At 41.2% G+C, this 20,421-nt stretch overlaps 1 protein-coding gene across 1 annotated transcript in view; it reads right to left on the minus strand.

Moving 5' to 3' along the window:
* Positions 1–20,421, minus strand: part of ntrk2a (neurotrophic tyrosine kinase, receptor, type 2a) — a 129,676-nt gene that overhangs the window by 20,247 nt on the left and 89,008 nt on the right. Inside the window, exons 13-15 of the mRNA XM_007906808.2 lie at positions 12,949–13,079; positions 9,640–9,812; positions 690–930 (exon numbers count right to left, since the gene is read on the minus strand). Of these exons, the coding sequence (XP_007904999.1) occupies positions 690–930; positions 9,640–9,812; positions 12,949–13,079 (545 nt within the window). The remainder of the gene's footprint in view (positions 1–689; positions 931–9,639; positions 9,813–12,948; positions 13,080–20,421) is intronic.

Consider the following 20,421-nt stretch of genomic DNA (forward strand, 5'->3'; position numbering starts at 1 on the left):
CAGTGAAGTTTCAGGAAGCACAATACCACAATTCAAGCAGAGCATCTGTTCGGGATTGTAGGCTTTCCTTATTTCTTGAGTAAAATCCAATTACAGTTAGGTAAAGGAGTTTACCTCCTGACATTGATACACACCCTTTGCCTGACTCTGATCAAATACATACACTACAAATAAAGACTGTGTGATTTTTTCCAGCTACCAGGATCTGTGAATGAGCCCAAATGAAAAGCTATACTTCTTTCTTTTCTTAAGTTAAAATCTTATTTAGCACACAGCTCTTCTAGATCTTGAATAGTGAGTCTTTTCAACACTCTCACTCCAACTTGAGGGACAGTTCTTAGAGAGTAATGTATCAACAACCGCAAGGTGGGCATACGGATTTCAAGCTGCAATAGTCACACATATAAGAACATAAGAATTAGGAGCAGGAGTAGGCCATTCGGCCCCTCGAGCCTGCCCCGTGAATCTACTCAGAACAGGGCAATGAATGCACAGAGAGATGGGGAGAGGATTGTCAATTAGCTGGTAATATGAACCATTGCTACAGTGAAAGGGACAATGTTAAGTCTACTCTTCTAGAGAAGATATGGCCTGGGAGCTCACTTCAGAAGAAATGCTGTTTTAAAACAATATCGTAGACCGGAGAATAATAGTTTTCCCATTGAAGTTTAACAACAATTAGGACTTACCCTGTAGTAATCAGTGCTGTACACATCCCTGGACATGCCAAAGTCTCCAATCTTCACCAGCAAGTTTTCACCCACCAGGCAGTTCCGAGTAGCCAGGTCACGGTGGACAAAGTGCTGAGATGCCAGATACACCATGCCCGATGCTATCTGCATGGCAATATGCAGCATCTGAGACTGAGTCAGCTCTGCCATTTTGTTGCAAAGGTTGTCACCGAGGAACACAGCGTCAGGCCCATGGGACCTAAAGATTTAAAGAAAGGCGAGCATTAAAGTAAATTATTCCTTCCCCTTCCCACAATTATCCTTTTGGTTTAAAAACACTAGATGACAACCATTACGTATAGTTAGAATAACAATAACATATCAGGGAGTTTCTCCTGTGTTTTTGCCAACGATGCCCAAGACCTCTGCCTGACAATGACCTTGACCTCTGCTGGGAGTGGCCTGACCTTGGCCCGAGTTGAGGTACAGTAGGTGAAATCTTAACCCAATATTCTAACTTCACTGAAATGGTTGTGTTTATTATGCATAGATTCAGAAGCATCCTACACTACATGTGTGGAAGTACAATTTCATTCATAACTGGAAATGCAACACACTCTACTCCCGAACATTAAGAATGAGAGATAGATACTTTTGGATAGCAGTGATTTAAAGGGTATGGCAAAAACACAGGCATTGGGATTAAAAGATCTACCAAGATCTTAAAAGAAACCTGGTATAACAGCCTCAGTTGGCTAAACAGGCTCCTTCTGTTCCTGTTTTCCTATGTTGCGAACCAATTCTAGGTGATGGTGCAAAAAATGACATGTGATGTGATAATTATCACCAGTGATAATTTTCACATCACTGGAAATCACAGTCAAACCAGTCAGTAACTAACGACTGGACTGAAATTGCTGGTGGTACCTATTGTTATAGGGTCCGGACGATGTCTGTAACTTCATGAGATACCTTAGATTAAACTCAGATTGAAGCTTTGGGTAACGCCACTCAGAATTACTTTTTATTTTGTTTCTTAATATGAGAGCAGTCACTGTTTTATCAGCCATTGCTTTCAGCCACTACACCTTCAATCTCTGCAGCTCCCTGCCTCAATCACTCTGCCTTGTTTCCTCTATACCTGTATTCAGATCACACTTGAAGACTACGATTACCTCCCATTTTCCTCAGTTTGGTGTCAAACTGTTAAGGAGACACTTTGCAAGGTAAAGCACGTTATATAAATGCAAGTTGTAAAGAAAACCTTGCCTATTTCAACAACAACAAATTTGCATTTATGTAACGTCATTCACGTAGGATAGCATTGAAGCCCAGTGCAAAATGTCCATCATTTTGAGATGTACAAAAATTCACAAAAAAAATGAGGAAACAATAAAAAGGGTTTTGCAAAAGCTAAATGTTGGCTCAAAGCTATGGTGTATAAGGATTTTAGTCATGTGCTTTTCAATGATCGGAAATAACCAGATCTGGAGGAGATTTTTCAAAAAGAGAACTTCCACCTCTATAGCTGATGCCAATAAGATATTTAATACAACATATTATTAAATTAGCCTTGCATAGTTCCACCCACTGCATAATTTCCTCCTGTAGGAAATAAACTCCTGCAGTCTGTTTATTTGGCTACTGAGGCTGAGATCATATACAGTATTTAAACGAGAATTGAAGAATCATTTGAAGAGGAAGGACCTCATAAAAGGTATGGAAAATGAGCAGGAAATTAGAGTAGAGTTAGTGAATGTCCTCGCACCAGTTCAGTCTCATTGGCCCTTATGGCCTCCTTCTATGCTACAATTTCTATGATTCGATGATTTTATTCAGCAGCAATTTTTCCAGCTGCAGGATAATTCTAATTCAACAGTAGTAAAGAAAATAAAGGAAAGGTTGGCTGAGGAAAAGATACAAAAGAAATCATCAGTGGTGAAATTGCTGGACCACTTTATTTCCACGGGAAAGAACATCTGTTTAAACACTTATGCACAGCAGATGCCAAAATGGCAACCTTCCTGATCATTCTGTCATCTCTCACGAGTTAAGATGGATGGCAGAGAAAGTAGATATTCTCCAATGTCAGAATCCGTTCCAATTTTAATTGCTGCTCCTTATTATATTTCTCAAAAGACAATAATTCTTTGAGTAAGTGCGGCAAAGACTATTCTGCTTTTGCCCATTCAGTGCCAAGATCCTTTGCCACTACTTTGTGCTGCAGGAGATCTGGCATTGGTTGTTAATGACATAACAGCATTTAAAAAGAAATTGGATAAATACTTCAGGAGACGTAATCTTGAAGGGAATAGGCAATGGGACATGAATAGATAGCTCCCATGGGTGTGTGATTATGTGGTGGTGGTGGGGAGGGTGGACAGCACCTGCACAGAGAGGGGATAGGAGAGCATTGAGCCAAATTGTCTCCTTCTGTTCTGTGGTTCTATGAACCATGCACACACGATTGTCTAGCAATGATTCGATATTCCTAAATGGTCCATTTTTGATTTGCTAGAGTTTATATATTTCTAGTGCAGGAAAACTCTAATCTGCAAGGTTGAAATCGGGCAGCTATCAAAAACTGTTCACAAGAAATCTGCCCATTTCAGCAGCAATAAAAGTATTTAAAACCTACAATTCTGGCTGTGGATTAAAATGTCTTTCAGAAGAATTGTATCCGACTGGCATGTGATGCCACATGTGCTGTTCATGTCACTCTTTGCATTTGGTTTATTACTGTGGAGCCCATGATAATGTGACCATAAAATCTTAGCGACTGTTATAACAGGGTGCGATGGCTGGACAACGCTTCAGCATGCACACAGAAAGATTCTGTACTACATACAGGAAACTAAACTGGCTAATTTCCGAGCCTTCAGGTTTCCACCATCATCGCTTCCTGGGTGTTATGCAGCGCACAAAGCACAGAAAGTTATCTGACAGGCCAGATGTTGGGCATTTTGGCTTCTCCATCCCCAAATCTCTCTGTTTCGCTCCTTTACTTCTCTCTTTCAAGGTATATTTCAAAATGTTCCCCTTTAACCACACTGTCAGTCACCTTTCCCCTTCCCACTTCATCCAGCCTCCGTGGGGGTCCATACAGCCCTGTGAATGCACTTTGAAACGTCCTCCCGACGTGAAAGGCACTATGTAGTCAGCTCGGCACAGTGATAGACTATTGTCTGAGTCAGAAGGTTGTGGGTTCAAATCCCACATCAGGAGGACAACTCAGATACTCTAATGCAGTGCTGGGGGGGTGTTGCATTGTCGGAGGTGCCGTTCTTCAGATGAAACTTTAAACCAAGGTCCCGTCTGTCTGTTCAGGTGGACTTTAAAGATCCCATGGCACTATTCGAAAAGAGAAGGGGATTTCTCCTGGTATTACCCCCAAAATAAAATTGGTCACTCAATCCATGGCTGATTGTGGGACATTGTTGTGCTACTGTGTTTGCTTACAAGTATACAGTCACTCCATTTCACAGTAATTCATGTGAAGTGCTTTGAGCCATCCTTCTGACATGACCAATTAAGCGCTCTGAGACATCACCCTGCATGGAGGGCGCAATATAAGTGCAAGTTGTTGTTTATGATGTTGATAAGGCACTATGCCAAATGCAAGGCTTTATTATTATTGTAATACATTGTATTGTATTTTCATGTGCTGGCTGATGTGATGTGATATAGAGCTGGCACCATATTTTGGACATTTTAAACGCTGTGGTTCCTACCCATAATCTGTGGGAACTAAGTGAACTATCAATAGATTATGTAGTGAAGCCTTGTAATTCTGAAATTCATTATAACGGGGTTCTAGTGTATACATTTGTGGATACAGCACAAGGTGGAGTCCTGTAGCTCAGTGGTTAGAGCACTCGCTTTGCAAGTGAGACACCTGAGTTCAATTCCAGGCAGGACGAAACCTTGGGCAAGTTTCCTTACTCCACACGCCTAATAATAATCCCTCCAAAACAAAACAATAATAAATTGGTCATTTTCAATCCACGACTGTTTGTGCGACACTGCTATGCGTAATTGGCTGCCGCGTTTCGCCCACAAATAAACGGTCAATTCACTTTACAACATATTCTGTGAAGCACTTTGAGACATCGAGAAGATGTGAAAAGCGCTATATTAAATGCAAGCATTATTATTATTATTAAGGTGAGAAGTCCTCAATCTATGATTCAAATAAAGGAAATTAAATGCAATAAACAGCCTGTGCAGAGAACCGAATGCTGTTGTTTCTCTAAGGAGCCAAGATTAATGGAAAAGGGGATCCAGATAAGATAATGCAAATGGTCTTGAAACATTGATCCAAATCTTCAAAATGCACAAATTTGTTTCGGGTCTGGCAATGGCATCATCCCAGATAAAAATCTGATTACAACTAAATTAACTTGGGGTGAGATTATCACACATGCGTAATATGAATAGAAGAAGTTAGGCAGTAATTACAGCTATATCTATATTGTCTTCACTTAGTGAACGTTGCTATCCTATTTGCAGTGTAGTTAATATGAGAACTCTGTGCGAAACGATCACTGCTCCAAACCATCGAATGTACAATGAGCACAAGCGGAGATGTACAAGACGATTGAGCGAATGATGGACATATACAACTGCGCTGATATGTCAATCAATTTATAAATTTCAAGAAAAGTAATGTCATCAGAGATATGTATTAAGGAATATGGCAGGAAGTCTTGGAGGTGGGATATGGGGAGATTTAGCGGAACATGAGCAATGACATAGTCCATGGGAGTCTGGTCTCGACGGTTTGAATGGCATTCTTCTTTTCTTCACATTATGTGTTTCTATGAGAGTATTTCCACTATATAACAGGACAATCTTAATATATTTCTACACAAGGAATGATTCAGAGCAGACTGACAAACAGTATGCCAATGCTTCCCATAAGGTAGCAGATTAGGCAACAGTTTTCGTGAAATGTTTCAGAAGGGTTATTAAGACAGAGTAAACAGCAGCATTGACGTGCTTCTGAAAATGTGCTTCCAGCTGCTTCCATGGACATGGAACCAAGACAATGCACATCCTACACTGGTGTCATCTTCAGCATTGAATACGTACTGCATTGAGAATATCAAAAGTACCACTCTGCAGAATGCAACTGGTTATGTCATTGCAAGGACACCAGCTGAGCAGAACACTTCATGTGGCTGCATGTGGGATGTATACTGTGCACAGAAGGACAACTGTGGATGGCTGAACATGCCAGACATAAATATATTGTTTGACACTGTAATTTCAGGCAATCACAGGCATTTTGTGACTGCAAGAGCTGAGGTTGAAGATAAAGAGATACATTTCCATTCCGGATATTCCCAGTATATTGAAGCATCAGTGTTGTTAATTAGGTATATACATAAAAAGGTCAATAATGTTATAGCTCTAATGACACTCATTAAACTCATATGGAGTTTGCAACATACAAAATTGTATCTTGTTCTGATTTAACAAGGTGTCAAATGTATATTATTCTCTCCTACACTATTATAGCCTTAGTATAGCCTTGACCTTATAGCTTACTGAAACTCAAGTAGCTGGTTTGATACCTATAATAACACATGAGAAGGTAAACGTTGCAGTGATCCATGTATGTAGTGTGATAATCTTACTCCAAGTTAATTTAGTTGTAATCAGATTTTTAGCCAGCCGTGCAGCTAGTACCTGTCGCAACACTGAAAGTTCATTAACATTTGCAGTATAATTTGATGATTTCTCCTTTAGTTGTTGCTGTAATATAATTCAGTTGCTGTTACTGCATTTTGATGCTTATTCACATTTTCCATAGTCATCGGTGCAATTCATGTCTACACGCACAGCCTCTTACAACAGATGAATAAATAAATCTGTGATGCTTACTTTAAAATGCAATCAGATTTCACGACCTATAATCTCCTCATGTGGCGACACTACATGGGAATTGTACAACAACAACTTACACTTGAATAGCACCCTCCACACCAGGTAGAGTCTCAAGAGTGCTCAACAGTGGCGTAGCCTGACTCCGAACTGGCGGGCGGGGAGAGATGGCCATAAGCACGATCAAAGAAGAAAGTTTTCAGGCAGACTTAAAAAAGGGGAGAGAGTGGGCAAGGCAGAGGGATTGAGGGAGAGTATTCCAGAGTTTTGGGACATAGCGGCTGAAAGCACGACCTCCGATGGTGGGGCAGAGGGTGCAAGGGACGAGCAGGAGGACAGTGCCAATAGAGACCTAGGAGCAACTGTAATGTTGCTCCTAGATACATTTCCATTTGTCATGTAATATGTGCATCAAGGACCTGCTGTGTATCAGAATTTGCTTGGTAACTCCCAGAAGGCAACCTACTTTTTGCCCGTAACACAGAATGTACACAAGTAAAATTCTCACTGCCGTTAAAATCTAAGTACTATTCAAATTTGTTTAGTGGTATCAACAAACTGTTATTGTTGTGGTCTGTCAGTGCCTGTGCCACTTTTAGAATCAGTTCCCAAAGGGTCACTAAAGTAGGACCTCATTTTGTGAGAGTTCCCAGATTCAGTTTGATTCTTCTCCATTCGTTACCATTTCAAGCCAAGCTGGGACTATAATATAAAAATGTGCTATTGCTCGAACAGTCACAAAAAGGAATATTTGTGACAAACAAGCAAAGAAAATAGTACGGCGAGAGTTAGTGAGATAGAGACTCACCCAGTTATGACCAGGAGATACAAAGAATGCGAGAGAATTATGAGATAAACTTTTACAAAAAAGCAAATTAAGGACATGAGAGAAACAAGCCACCCACCTATCCTTTCCCTTATTCTGCAGGTTTGTAGGAAAAGCACAGCAGGAGATATTTGTACAGCATATTTCAACAAATTAAGCACTACAAATTGAGAACTATGTTCACCTACAAATACATAGTCACTACATTTTCTTGTGAAGCGTTTTGAGATGTACTAACAACCTGAAAGGCGCTATGTCAAACTCAAAGATTATTATTATTATAACTAGTAGTTGCCTAGCAATATTGTGCAAGGTATAGGAATAGGATGAACTCCAGACAAAAACATTCTACGTATAAAGATATCTATTTGTAGAAAATACTGAATGATAGGACACTTTGTGCAAAGGTGAGGAAAAATTGGGTCCTGCACTTCTCTCTGGTTGAAATTTAACAGTGAATTGACTATTGTGTGTTGAAGGATAACTAACCATTTTGCATTTGGACCAGAATTCGATATTGAAGTATTATGTTATGTTTGGGAATTTTATACAAAGGGAGTCTGTGGGAATTATTTTTTGTATATTGGAATTTTTTCCTCCTTGAATACATATTCAATTCTAGACACATGCCGTGGCTGATAATAAATTTCACTAATTGTAAGAGCATGTGGCTGTCTTGTTTTATGAGAGAGTCTGAGGGATAATTTCTTGACAATCTCCAGATGCAGACTGAAGGTAATACGATATATAATGTGAATTTCACGGAAAACTAGGCTAACATGATATTACCAGCTATTTCCCTTCTTTGTACATTTTGGCATTTTTGGTATTATGAATATTGAAGGTTAAATCTGTGGCATAACACTGCAAAATACAGTATTACATTCAGAAGGAGCTTCCCCCCACTTCCACTGACATAAATCCAATCTCCCATATTGTCCTACGTGGTAAGAATAATCCAAAAATCTATGTGAAGGTTTTCCTATGGGCAATTAGTGTAACTGTATTTACACAAATAGATGCAAATCATGTTACTCCTGACAGCTTGATATATGGATATGTTTTCAACCAAATTTCTGACACAATTACCCGAATGGGAAAAGGTTAAGACCGTCGCTTTGCTTATTTGAAAACCAATTCTTAGACAATTGAATGCCCACTGTTCCCCTCGTAGAATGATAGCTGTGACGCCTCTATTGTAAACACACAAAATGTGCATCTTTCCTCCTCCCTCCCCTTCCCATTGCTGGAAAACATGTTCTGTGTTGGTGAAAGAGAATTTTCTGGAGAGAAGCGGCAAGCTGTGGTCAGAGTTTTAAGTGCCTACAAAATACAGTCACTACATTTTACAGTAAATACTGTGAAGTGCTTTGAGAGGTCTTCATGAAATGAAATGTTCTAAATCAAATGCAAGGATTATTTATTTAAATGGCACATATTAGGCTCCTGTGTCTCCATGCACTGAATATTTCAGCCTAAGACAGACCCCTTTGATTTTAAGGTGTCAGACTTTTCCTTAACACACAGTTGAGTTCATTTGCAAAGACACTAAATTATGTTCTGCATTGTGCATCACTTTTCACATCCTCACTCTTAAGATTCTGTTTGTGATATTAGAAACTTGTAATGCAGTATTTGGATCATTGAGTAATACTTTCTTGTTGAGATCTCATCGGAACATAAAACAGGAACAGGAGGAGGCCATTCAGCCCATCAAACCTGTTCCATTTGTTTAATATATCTTAGCAGATGTTTCAATTTCATTGCCGCTCCATACCAGATCCTTAATATCTCTACTACCCAGGGACCTGTCTCTATTTTAACTACAATAAAAATTATTACATTTGATTAGCCAGAACACCAGGAGGAACTCCCTTCTCTTTTGAGTCGTGCCATGGGAACTTTAACATCCACCCGAACAGGCAAATTGTTTAATGTTTCATCTGGCACCTTCAACAATGCAGCAGCCCCCAGCACTGCCTTAGAGTGTCAGCTTGGACTATGTGAGTTCAAGTCCTGATGTGGGTTATCTTATTTTGTACCACAACATTACTTTAAACTTAAGGCCTTACAATCAACCTGTCACGCTGTAATTGTACTCTATCTCAATCCTTGTGGTAGATTTTCTTTGCTATTTCCATTGGAGTGACACTCCCACTAGCAGCATGACCATAACCTAAGACGGTGGTAGGTTTCATGGTGACGACATGCGGAAGCTTTGATCCCAGACCGGAGTCGCATTGTTTCTGCACTGACCTGAGAAATTTGTTGAGGTCTCCGTGCTTCATGTACTCAAACACCATAATGAGAGGGTCGCCTTCCACGCACACACCGTAGAAGGTCACAATGTGCTCATGTTGCAGGTTGGTCAACAGCTCTGCCTCACGGTGGAAATCCTTGCGTGCATTCTCACTGGCTTCTTTCAAAGTCTGAGTTGTTAAAAGCAACAAACACTTAGTCTTTTTCTTCAAAACTCTGCTTTTCTGTGTGTGTGTTTGTGTGTATTTAACTTAAACTCAGCTGTCCATTTCTCCCATTTTAATTCTTATTATCTCTCTTCTGTAGATTGTGTGGCAGAGTGAAAGAGGCTCTCCTCTAGTTTACTAATCTTTGCTCTGGGTAGTACTATTGGGGTATGGTTGCACAGGTTCCCACTGTCCTCTGGCAACCTCACCAAGGGACCCTTCTCTGTGTGTGTGCGAAGAATTGGGCTTTTTGACTTTGTGGGACAATACAGCCAAACTTGGTGCCGTCCTCACCCAACATCAAAACTCATGTATTTCCGAGGAAGGGTTCAGGAGTGGGAGAATTCCCTCACCGAGCCAAGAAGGGAAAAGCCAATTATAGCATCTCTTCTGTCATTCTAGATGAAATCTACTAACTCAGACCCAAAGCCAAACCTTGCTGGTTTCTTTCTATGCTGTTCAATACTTTTATCTACAGAGTCATCAGGGGAGATCCTGACAAAAAGGATTATAATAATAATATAATAATAATGAAAAGAATAACAACTGTGGCAACTCCATGGATAATAAATGTATCATGATTTTGACATTGATGGGTGCTAGAAGAAGACAGAAGAATTGGATTTGGGGAACCATGAGCTAAAGATTTCCCTCTAACCCATCAATTGCTCTAAAACCTTCAAATCAGCAGGCCCTGCTGTGACAGAAGCCATTTGCTAAATGAGAATCTGAGCATGGAACCTGCTCTTTATTTGATTGACAGAAGGTCAATGAGAGTGGCCTGGGTTGACTTCTGATTTCCCTGAAGGGTGTTGTTTAGAGGAGACTGGGACCTCATCACGTGGGAAATGAGGGACTAGTTCCGCATTGTACCATTATATTTCAACAGCACAGCACATAAACAACAACTGCATTTGACAAAAAGAAAACACCTAGTTTTTACTCCCATACATTATAACAAACATTCATATGTCAGTGTGAGAATCACATCATATTTTATAGGGCAAAAGCAACACGACTTCTAACCTGTCAGCTCCTTCCTCAGAATATCTCGAGTGGATTCCGAAATAACCCCCTGAAAGCACAGACTATTTCTAAATCCTGGGTTCCAGCTGAAATAAACCAACAGTCTTCACGGACCAGCTAAGTGGGCTGTATCAGTCCTGTCAAAAATGTTTGGTTTTCTGAAAACATTCCAGTGTAAATGTTATTTAAACCTCATGTGCCGCTGTTTTCATATTCAAAACAATATTTTTTAAAAATATTTTCGAACTGGCAGGCTTGCTCCAGCAATGACACCTGAGCCTTCTAAATTATATGTTATAAACCCCCGGCATGTGGTACAATCCAGAATAATTTGCAAAGCCTCATAGTTTTAGTGAGACATTGCATACAACACTAGGAAAATCCACAATTCTTCTCTGCTTCCATTTGCACCTGTGGGCCAGTCCTGTTAAGTCAGTGATTTGGCTTTGTGCAGAAGTTTATTTAGTTTCCAGGAGTGTATGTCACACAGGAATTCACACTGAAAGATTCGGAAGTATGCTCTGTAAGAAGATCTCTTGCATACTGCTAAAGCAATTAAAGCTTGTGTGAAACATAAAGGGTTTTTTCAACAGCCACTGTTGCACCAGGGTGTAAAATCAAGAGCGTCTAACTGTAGCATCTGATGGAAGAGAAAGTCTGTAATGTGGCCAGTACACAAATTTGGCCATTAAACTCCAAATTTCCATCACCAAAGTCCTCGTCTGGTTCCATTGTCTCAATTTAAGTGAGACACCTGGGTTCAATTCCAGGCCGGGCGAAACCTTGGGCAAGTTTCCTTACTCCACATGCCTACTAATAATCCCTCCAAAAAAAAATCAAAACAATAATAAATTGGTCATTTTCAATCCACAACTGTTTGTGGGACACTGCTGTGCGCAATTGGCTGCCACATTTCGCCTACAAATATACAGTCAATTCAATTTACAGCATATTCTGTGAAGCGCTTTAAGACGTCTAGAAGACGTGAATAGCGCTATATCAAATGCAAGGATTATTATTATTGGTTCCCTGTTTCTCAGTAGATTGATTTCAAGATCCTCACTGTCCCTTCATGTCCTAGCACCTCTCTATTTTTCACCTTTCTATTTTATTTCTCATCCCTCAGATAGGCTAAAATGGGATTTCTATGCATCCCACATCTTACCTATGCCACAGCTTGGTGGCTGAGCTTTGGAATTCTATGATTCTGACCTCTGCAACCAGCTCCCTCACCTTCTTCCATTTCGCTGCCTCTTAATATGTCTTTATATTCCACCTCAAAACCTAACTCTTCGACCTCCGCGCCTATGGTCACCTATTTTTTCTTCTTCACTCAGTGTAGCGACTATGTATTTTTGTACATGAACATAACAGACAATTTACAAGCAATGTCCTACAAACACCATGAAGTGAATGACCAATTTTTATTGGGGGAATTGTTGTCCAGGAAACCAGGAAAATTCCCTTCTGTTTTCAAACAGTGCCACATGATCTTTAATGTCTACTTGAACAGGCAAAGATGGCACCTCGGTTTAACATCCGGAAGACGGCACCTCCAACAATGCAGCACAGCTCCAGCAGTGGAGTGGCAGCCTAGACTATGTGAGTTCAAGTCCAATGTAGGGTTTCAACCTACTGCCTTCTGACTCAGAGGCAAGAGTACTACCAGCTGACCCAGACTCATTGAAAGATTAATTTAACAGGAAATAATAGCTATATGGACATGGTAAACATTAAAGTCTACAATGTTGTAGCATCAGAAACTGGGAAGGGTTTTCAATTTCTACTCACTAGACAAATATTCAAATATAAGTGCATTTGCAACTTTCAGTTATCAGATTTCGCCAATTTCCAGGGTCTTTTTGCTGAGTTGTTCCGCTGTCATTGCTACATGAAACCTGGGCATAGTTTTATAATCCAGGGTGAGATCATGTATCATGCTCTTTTGACATTGCATTAGTCCTCCACAGTTCTACCTAGCAAGAAAGCTGAAGCCGAAAGATAGATAACAATTTATCATGAGAAGTCCGGGACCATGGCATAAATTAATAACAGAAACTCTATCGTGCTTTACCTTGACTGCCACCAACGACTTGTCTTCTTCTGGGCTGAGGTTGGAACATTCGGCCAAAAACACTTTACCAAAGGCACCTTCACCCAGCTCCCTCTTGAGTACAATGTTGTGCCGCTTAATGTGCTGGACAACTGTTTAAAAAATAATAAATATTGCAACAAATCACAATCTGCTAAAAAATTAAACATTATAATAAATCAGAAATCACTGGAAAATAATTATTACCATAATCAGAAAACAACAGCAACAACAAATTGCTTTTTATAGTGACTTTCAGTTTGGGAGAACCCTCTCAAGGTATTGGATAGTCGAGAATTTGTTCCCCAAATCACAGAAGAATAACAAATATTACAATAGAAATCATGGAAAAATAATAAATAACAACAACAACAACTTAGATTTATATAGCGCCCTCCACGCTGGACGGCGTCTCAGAGCGCTTCACAGTAATGGATCCCGGGACTGAGCCAGGGGGAGGGGGAGGAAGGTGACCAAAGGCGCGGTCGAAAAAAAAAGCTCTTCAGCAGAGACCTCAAAATAGGAAGGGAGGGAGGCGAAGGGAGTGAGGAAAGGAGCTCCAGAGCCTCGGGGCATAGTGACTGAAGGCACGGCCGCCGAGGGTGGAGCGGAGGACTCAGGGGATGAGGAGGAGGCCAGACTAGGAGGAATGAATGCAACAGGTACTGTTTTGAGGAGAGAGGTCAGAGAGGTAGGGGAGTGCAGAGCGGTGCAGAGACTTGAATACAAGGGTGAGGATCTTGAAATCGATCTTCTCTGGGACAGGGAGCCAGTCTGGCAAGGACTGGGGTAATCGGGGAGCAGAGTTTGGTGCGGGTGAGAATGTGGGCGGCAGAGTTTTGAATAATCTGGATTTTATAACAATAGAAATCACAGAAAAATAAATATTACAGTAGAAATCACTGGAAATAATAAATAATACAATAAATAATAAAAATCACAGAAATGTTTTCAATAGTTTTTTATGAACAGGTACAAAAGGCGTTTAAATATTCAACTGTTGGTTGTAACAGACAGACTCATTGGGGAAACTGTGAAACCCAATTTGCTGCATGAGTAAAGTAAACCTCAAAATGTAAATGACAAAGGTTTGTGAGACAGTCATATTGTTGTCTGGTTCACAAGCGGAAAAGATTGAGAAGGACCAGCTCAATATTCACAACGCAAATTTTCTTTCTAATTTCTCCACCAGATTACGTTTATGCTATAATTCTCTTTGCATGTAAACTGGCATTTTAGAAACACAGAAACAGGAGGAGGCCATTCAGCACATCGAGCTTGTTCCGCCATTCTATAAGATGCGCTGAATGGCTTCCTTCCCCATATCCCTTGATACCATGACCTAACTAATATCTATCCAACTCAGTCTGGAAAATATGTACGGATTCAGCATCCACAGCCTTTTGTGGGAGAGTTCCAGATTTCCATTTCCCTTTGGGTGAAAAACTACCTCCTGATTTCACTCCTAAATGGCTTAGCTCTAATTTTTAAGATAATTCCCCACCAGGAGAAATAGTTTCTCTGTATATACCCTATTATTATTTTAGAAACCTCGATCCGATCAGTCCTCAACCTTCTAAACTCAAGGGAATAGAGACCAAGTTTATGCAATTTGTCCTCATGATTTAACCTTTAAGCCCTGGTATTATTCAGGTGAATCTGCACTGCATCCCCTCTAGAGCCAATATATCCTTCCTGAGGTATGGTGCCCAAAACTGAACGCAGTGCTCCAGATGGGGTCTGACCAAGGCTCTATACAGCTGAAGCATCATTTCCTCTCCTTTATATTCCAGCCCCCTTGAGATAAAGACAAATATCCAATTAGCCTTTAGTTAACTTTTTGTGCCTCTGAGCTTGTTTTTAGTGATTTGTGTACATGGACACCCAAATCCTTTTGCTCCTCCACAGTTCTTAGTTTCTCACCATTTAGAAAATATTCTGTTTTGCTATTTGTGGACGTAGTGGATGACCTCACACTTCTGTTTTAGCTTTTCTATTCCTGTGTTCACATGGTTTGAAGAACATCAACAAATGGTCACTCAAAAACTCCACTCGCTCTTTCTACCCCCACGATACTGCATAAACTCTCAAAGAAAAAAACAAACTTAGACTCCAGAATATTCAAACATTCACAGATCTGAGCCCAGAGTTCTCCCACTACAACCAGCAGATTACACTACTGAGAAAAACATGTCATTTCACATGCCGTGCTAATCTGTACGGTTTCATTCTGCTGCATTTTGGAGTGCTTTTAAGCACCAGAGTTCAGTCAGAGTGCTGAGCAGAAACAGCCTCATGTGACACAGTAAAAATAAAGAGGCCATTTCCTCCCTGGACTGATGGAGCCCAATAAAGATTTTTTTAAATGTAGAACTGTTGCATGTAAAAGATTTTTCATTTTTTAAATTTTGTTGGACTTGTTCAGCTCTTTGTATTCCAGATGGAATTGGAGTGCTGAAGATCGGGGAGTGAAGGGCGTGGAGGACTGGGATGGCCTCAGGACATTAATAATCATTTTTGTGGCAGCTCTTCTAGCGATGCATCGAAATTATCCACAGGCTGGCAGCACACACTGAAATGTAAATCTGAAGAAAATCCTTGGTTTTATTTTTGAGGGTTGCTTTTAACAGAAACACTACATTCCACAGTCTCTTCGCCTCGCTCCCTCTCTTGACTCGTTCAAGGCCCGTCTCAAGACCCTCCTCTTCAACCACCCTCCTATCCCTACTCTCCCTGCCCTTCATCCCTTCTGATCTTAAATCCCTGGCTCAGATCCCAATCCCTGAATGTCCAGCGCTTTGGGACGTCCTCCTGACGGAAGAGTCGTTATTCAGATGTAATTTGTTGTATAAAATGGCAAAAGATTAAAGCATCAATAAAACTTGATCTTTTACATTTGATGGAGTCTTTGCCATTGTCCTTTGACACTGCCCCACACCATGCACCATCAAGAGTATAATTAGGGCTTCAGATTTCAGTTTTTACCCATAAACAATGATAAAACATCACCTGATACCAAAAAAATGAAATCAGTGTTTTCCTAATTATTTATTCAATAAACACTGAAGAAATACTGATGGTTATTCAAGGTTATACAAGAGTGGGGTTTTCTCTGTCACTCGCTCACTCTCGGAAGCCCCTAGTGTACTAATTGTGCATGCCTTACTCTTGCTTTCCACCTCTCGCTCTCCTCTTCATATGTGCAGACGTGTCGGTAAAGTGTGTGTATATAATAATAATAATCTCTGCATTTGATATAGCGCCTTATCATGTCTTCGAGACGTTTCAAAGTGCTTCACAGAATATATTGTAAAGTGCATTGACTGTATATTTTGGGGGCGAAACGCGGATTGAGTAACCAAATTATTATTTTTTTATCAAGGAATTATTACCCCCAGAAAAGCGATCTGCCAATCGACTAGCAGGTGGGTTCTTACTTACTGCTAGGTAAACAGAGACGTGTGGAATAAGAAAACTTGCCCAACATTTCACCCTGCCTGAAATCGAACCAGGTCTCTCACTTGCGAGGTGAGTGCTCTCGCCACTGAGCTACAGGACTCCAGTATGTGAGAGGTGAGTAGCTGAGCCCCACAGACCAGGATAGTCTTAGACTCAACCCAGATTTATGCAGAGCAGGAGCTGGGGCTGAAAAAGCCCTCACTAGGAAAAACAGCAAAGTAAATGCCTTCTCATATTGAAAATAGCACCTCAGGAAACAAAGGATCTCCACTTCAGGGAACCCCTATGTAACAACAACCTGCAAACTCCTGACAACTGATCATTCTAAGGGAAGAAGTGACCCGAGGAGATGGGTATGGGGGCTGGAAACTTACCCATCGATGGTGGAGTGAACTTAGAATCACAATAGCAAAGACAATTGAAATAAGAGTAACATTGGGATCCAACTTAATAGTAATAACCCTTCCATTTCATAGAGCACCTTACCCCATCACCAAAACGTCTTAAGAATTTCACTTCAGAGGAATTTACTGTAAAATTAAAGTAAATTTGGATTCAACAATGTCCCACAACCAACCACGATGTGAATGGCCAGCTATATCTGGGGGATTGTTGACCAAGACACTGGGAGAAGCTCCTTTCTCTTTCCAAGTAATGCCCTGGAATTTTTAACATCTGCCTGAAAAAGTAGATGGGATCTTGGGTTAATGTTACATGTGAAGATGGCACCTCCCACAAGCTCCCTCAGCATGATAAGCTCAAAGTCTCGACACGGGGCTTGAACCCATCATCTTCAGACTCAGAGGCCAAAGTGCTATCAACTGCACCCAGCTGGTACTTACAACAACAACTTGCACTTATATAGTGCTCTCCACCCAGGGCAGCGTCTTAGAGCGTTTAACAATGGTGGAGCCTGACATCGATTTGGGTGGAGCAAGGTGACTGTAAGCACGGTCAAAAAGGAAGATTTTCAGGTGTGATTTGAAAAAGGGGAGAGAGGGGCCAAGGTGGAGGGATTGAGGGAGAGTGTTCCTCAGTTTCGGGTCATAATGGCTGAAAGCACGACCTCTGACGGTGGAGTGGAGGGTGCAAGGTACAAGGAGGAGGCGCTGCCAGTCGAGCAGAGGCGTGGTACTGAACTTATATTGAACATTACAAATTTCAGGTAAAGTAACATCCCAGATGTGGCAGAGACTCCCAAATCTTTCAAATACAGCAGAGATTATAGGTATCTATGCAGACTGACAGGCACGAGTACAGCATAATGATGGGCACGGGGCAGTGGAATGCTGGACAGTTTGGATACAGGCTGTCTTTCATCTGCTGTGTTTTACTATGTCACGTGAGAAACCCAAGCACTGGTTCAATCAACATCATCTTATTGGGAGATTTAGGCCTTTTCATACTGAACTGATGATGACACCATCTGTTGCCAAGCAGCTATCATTGAGCACAAAAGATGGCTTGACACAGAGAGCACACTATGTGCTAAGACTAGCTAAATCAATTTGGCCAATTCAGTACAAAGGATTGAATTACACTGCTCTGAAAAATAGGGAGATTTGTAAAGGTTTTCAGATGAAAGGAGGAACATAGTTACTTTTTTAAAAAGTATTTCCACAACAACCTGAGCTGAACTAACAGGCTTGAGCAACTGATACAAAATCCGATTTCAAATCATTTGACCCAAATTATTTGTAACTGCTTGTAACTGGCTGCACATTTCTGCTGGTAAATTGTTGGGAGCTGGGGGGGGTGTGTGAAAATCAATGAATAGAATTTCACACCTGTTTTTCCCCGCACTGAAGTAAAACTCCTTTGTTTCTGCTGATTCTTTTGAAAATAATATTAAGCAATGATTGCAGCAAAAAAAATTCAAATCAATTTACACCATTTGTTTGCTACTAAGTGGTTGCACACTTACTCTCTGAACTTAACCCATTTGTGTGTTGGATATATTTAAATTTTCAAGACTGAGGTGGATAGATTTTTATTAAGTAAGGGTATCAAGGGATATGGGGCAAAGGTGGGTAATTGGAGTTGAAGAGAGATCAGCCATGTTCTAATAGAATGGAGGAACAGTCTTGAGGGGCTGAATGGCCTACTCCTGTTGCTATATTCTTATGTGTACATTATGAGGTCCATTTTTTGCAACTGGAGCATCCTCCAAATACATCCAATAAAATTATGAGTCCAAATTGAGCTAACCGCATTGCTTCAATTTCAATCCCGTGTGGGCACACATGGCAAGGAAAAATTCTACAGTTCCTGGCTAGTTAATTGTTTTACTATAGACCACTGACACTCATCATCTAGACTAAGCCAACACTTGAATAATATACTAAATTGAATAATGAAACCGTCATACATGCTTTCATTACATCGAGGCTCAACTTTGCAAACTCATTGCTTGTCGGTCTCCTGAACTCCTCCCTCCAAAGGCTGCGGATTAACCAGAACTCTGAAGCCCGTGTCCTCTCCCGCACTAGGCTCTGCGACCCTATCATCCTCATCCTTGCCCAACTCCACTGACACAAAGGATAAACTTCAAAATCCTGGTCCTCACCTTCAAAGCCTTCCACGGTCTTGCTCCCCCCTACTTCTGGGACCTGCTAAATCCCTACCATCGTGCTTGGTGACTCCACTCAGGGGGCTCTGGCCTGCTTCACGTCCCCCGCCTTGCTCGCCCCATTATTGGCGGGCAGGCCTTCCGCTACTCTGCCCCCACCCTCTGGAACTCCATCCCGCAGTCCCTCCGCCTCGCCCTCTCCCTTGCCGACTTCAAGACTCATCTCAAGACTCTCCTATTCGACTGTGCTTTGGATCTCCCTGCTTCCCCCCTGCCCTCCCTGACCCCAACCCCCAGCTCAGTCCATAGCTCTGTCTGTCCAGTGCCTTAGAGCGTCCTCCCAATGTGAAAGGCGCTTTACAAATGTAATTTTGTTGTTGTTGAATTATTATTCCCACAATGCAGGAGTCACACCATATGTTTAAACATTGCTTTCACTTGATACATCTTTATTATATGTCAGAAGTTATTATTAGTAGTAATAACAATAACAAATATAATCCTTGCATTTGACATGGCACTTTTCACATCAAGAGAATGTCTCTGAGCGCTTCAAAGGATTTATTGTAAGATGTAGTCATTGTGTATTTTGTGGACAAACGTAGCAGCCAATTTTGGTGAATGACAATTTTAATCGGGAGAGTTATACGGTCAACGTGGTCAACTTAGACTATATGAGTTCAAAATCTTAATGTGGGGCTTGAACTCACACACATGTGCATCAGATGCAAGTGTATTACCAACTGAACCATCTTTTTAATGGCAAACTAACCATCAGCATTAACATCTCTAGTAGATGTTGGCTGTTCTGTTTCTGACTCTTTGGAAGAAGTTTACCTTGGCACTCGTCCAGCTTGGATCACTCTATCTCCTAGGGCTTTGGCTAGCTGGCGATATAACTATATAGCCAAGTCTGACTCATATATCAGCCTGTCAGGCCGGTCAAATACCAACAATACCTCAGTTGCTGCAGACTTGTCTGGCTTCAAACAAAGGAGGACAGTTTTACATATATCAATCTGCAAAAGGTTCAAGTGCTTAGTACACCCACTATTGAACCCAAGATCTTTTGGTTCCATCTCCCCCATGCTTAGCCAAATGAGATACAGGGATATGGACGCAAGCGGGGGGGCAAGGGTTGGGATAAGGGAGCATGGAGATCAGGGAGGATAGGAGGGTGGCCGAAAGCACAGACAAAGAGGAGGGTCTTGAGATGTGCCTAGAAGTAGGCAAGGAAGAGAGAGAGGCAAAGGGAATTGGGATGGAGTTCCAAACGGTGAGGGAAGAGAGGTTGAAGGCCCGTTCGCCAATGGTGGGGTGGGTCGGGAAGGGGACATGAAGTAGGCCTGAGCCTGCAGAATGGAGGGAGCGGACAGGTTGATATGGGGTTCGCAGGTCACAGAGGTAGGAGGGGGCAAGGCTGGAAG

Source organism: Callorhinchus milii, unplaced genomic scaffold, assembly GCF_018977255.1.
Source record: "Callorhinchus milii isolate IMCB2004 unplaced genomic scaffold, IMCB_Cmil_1.0 Scaffold1, whole genome shotgun sequence".
NCBI classification, from domain to species: Eukaryota; Metazoa; Chordata; class Chondrichthyes; order Chimaeriformes; family Callorhinchidae; genus Callorhinchus; species Callorhinchus milii.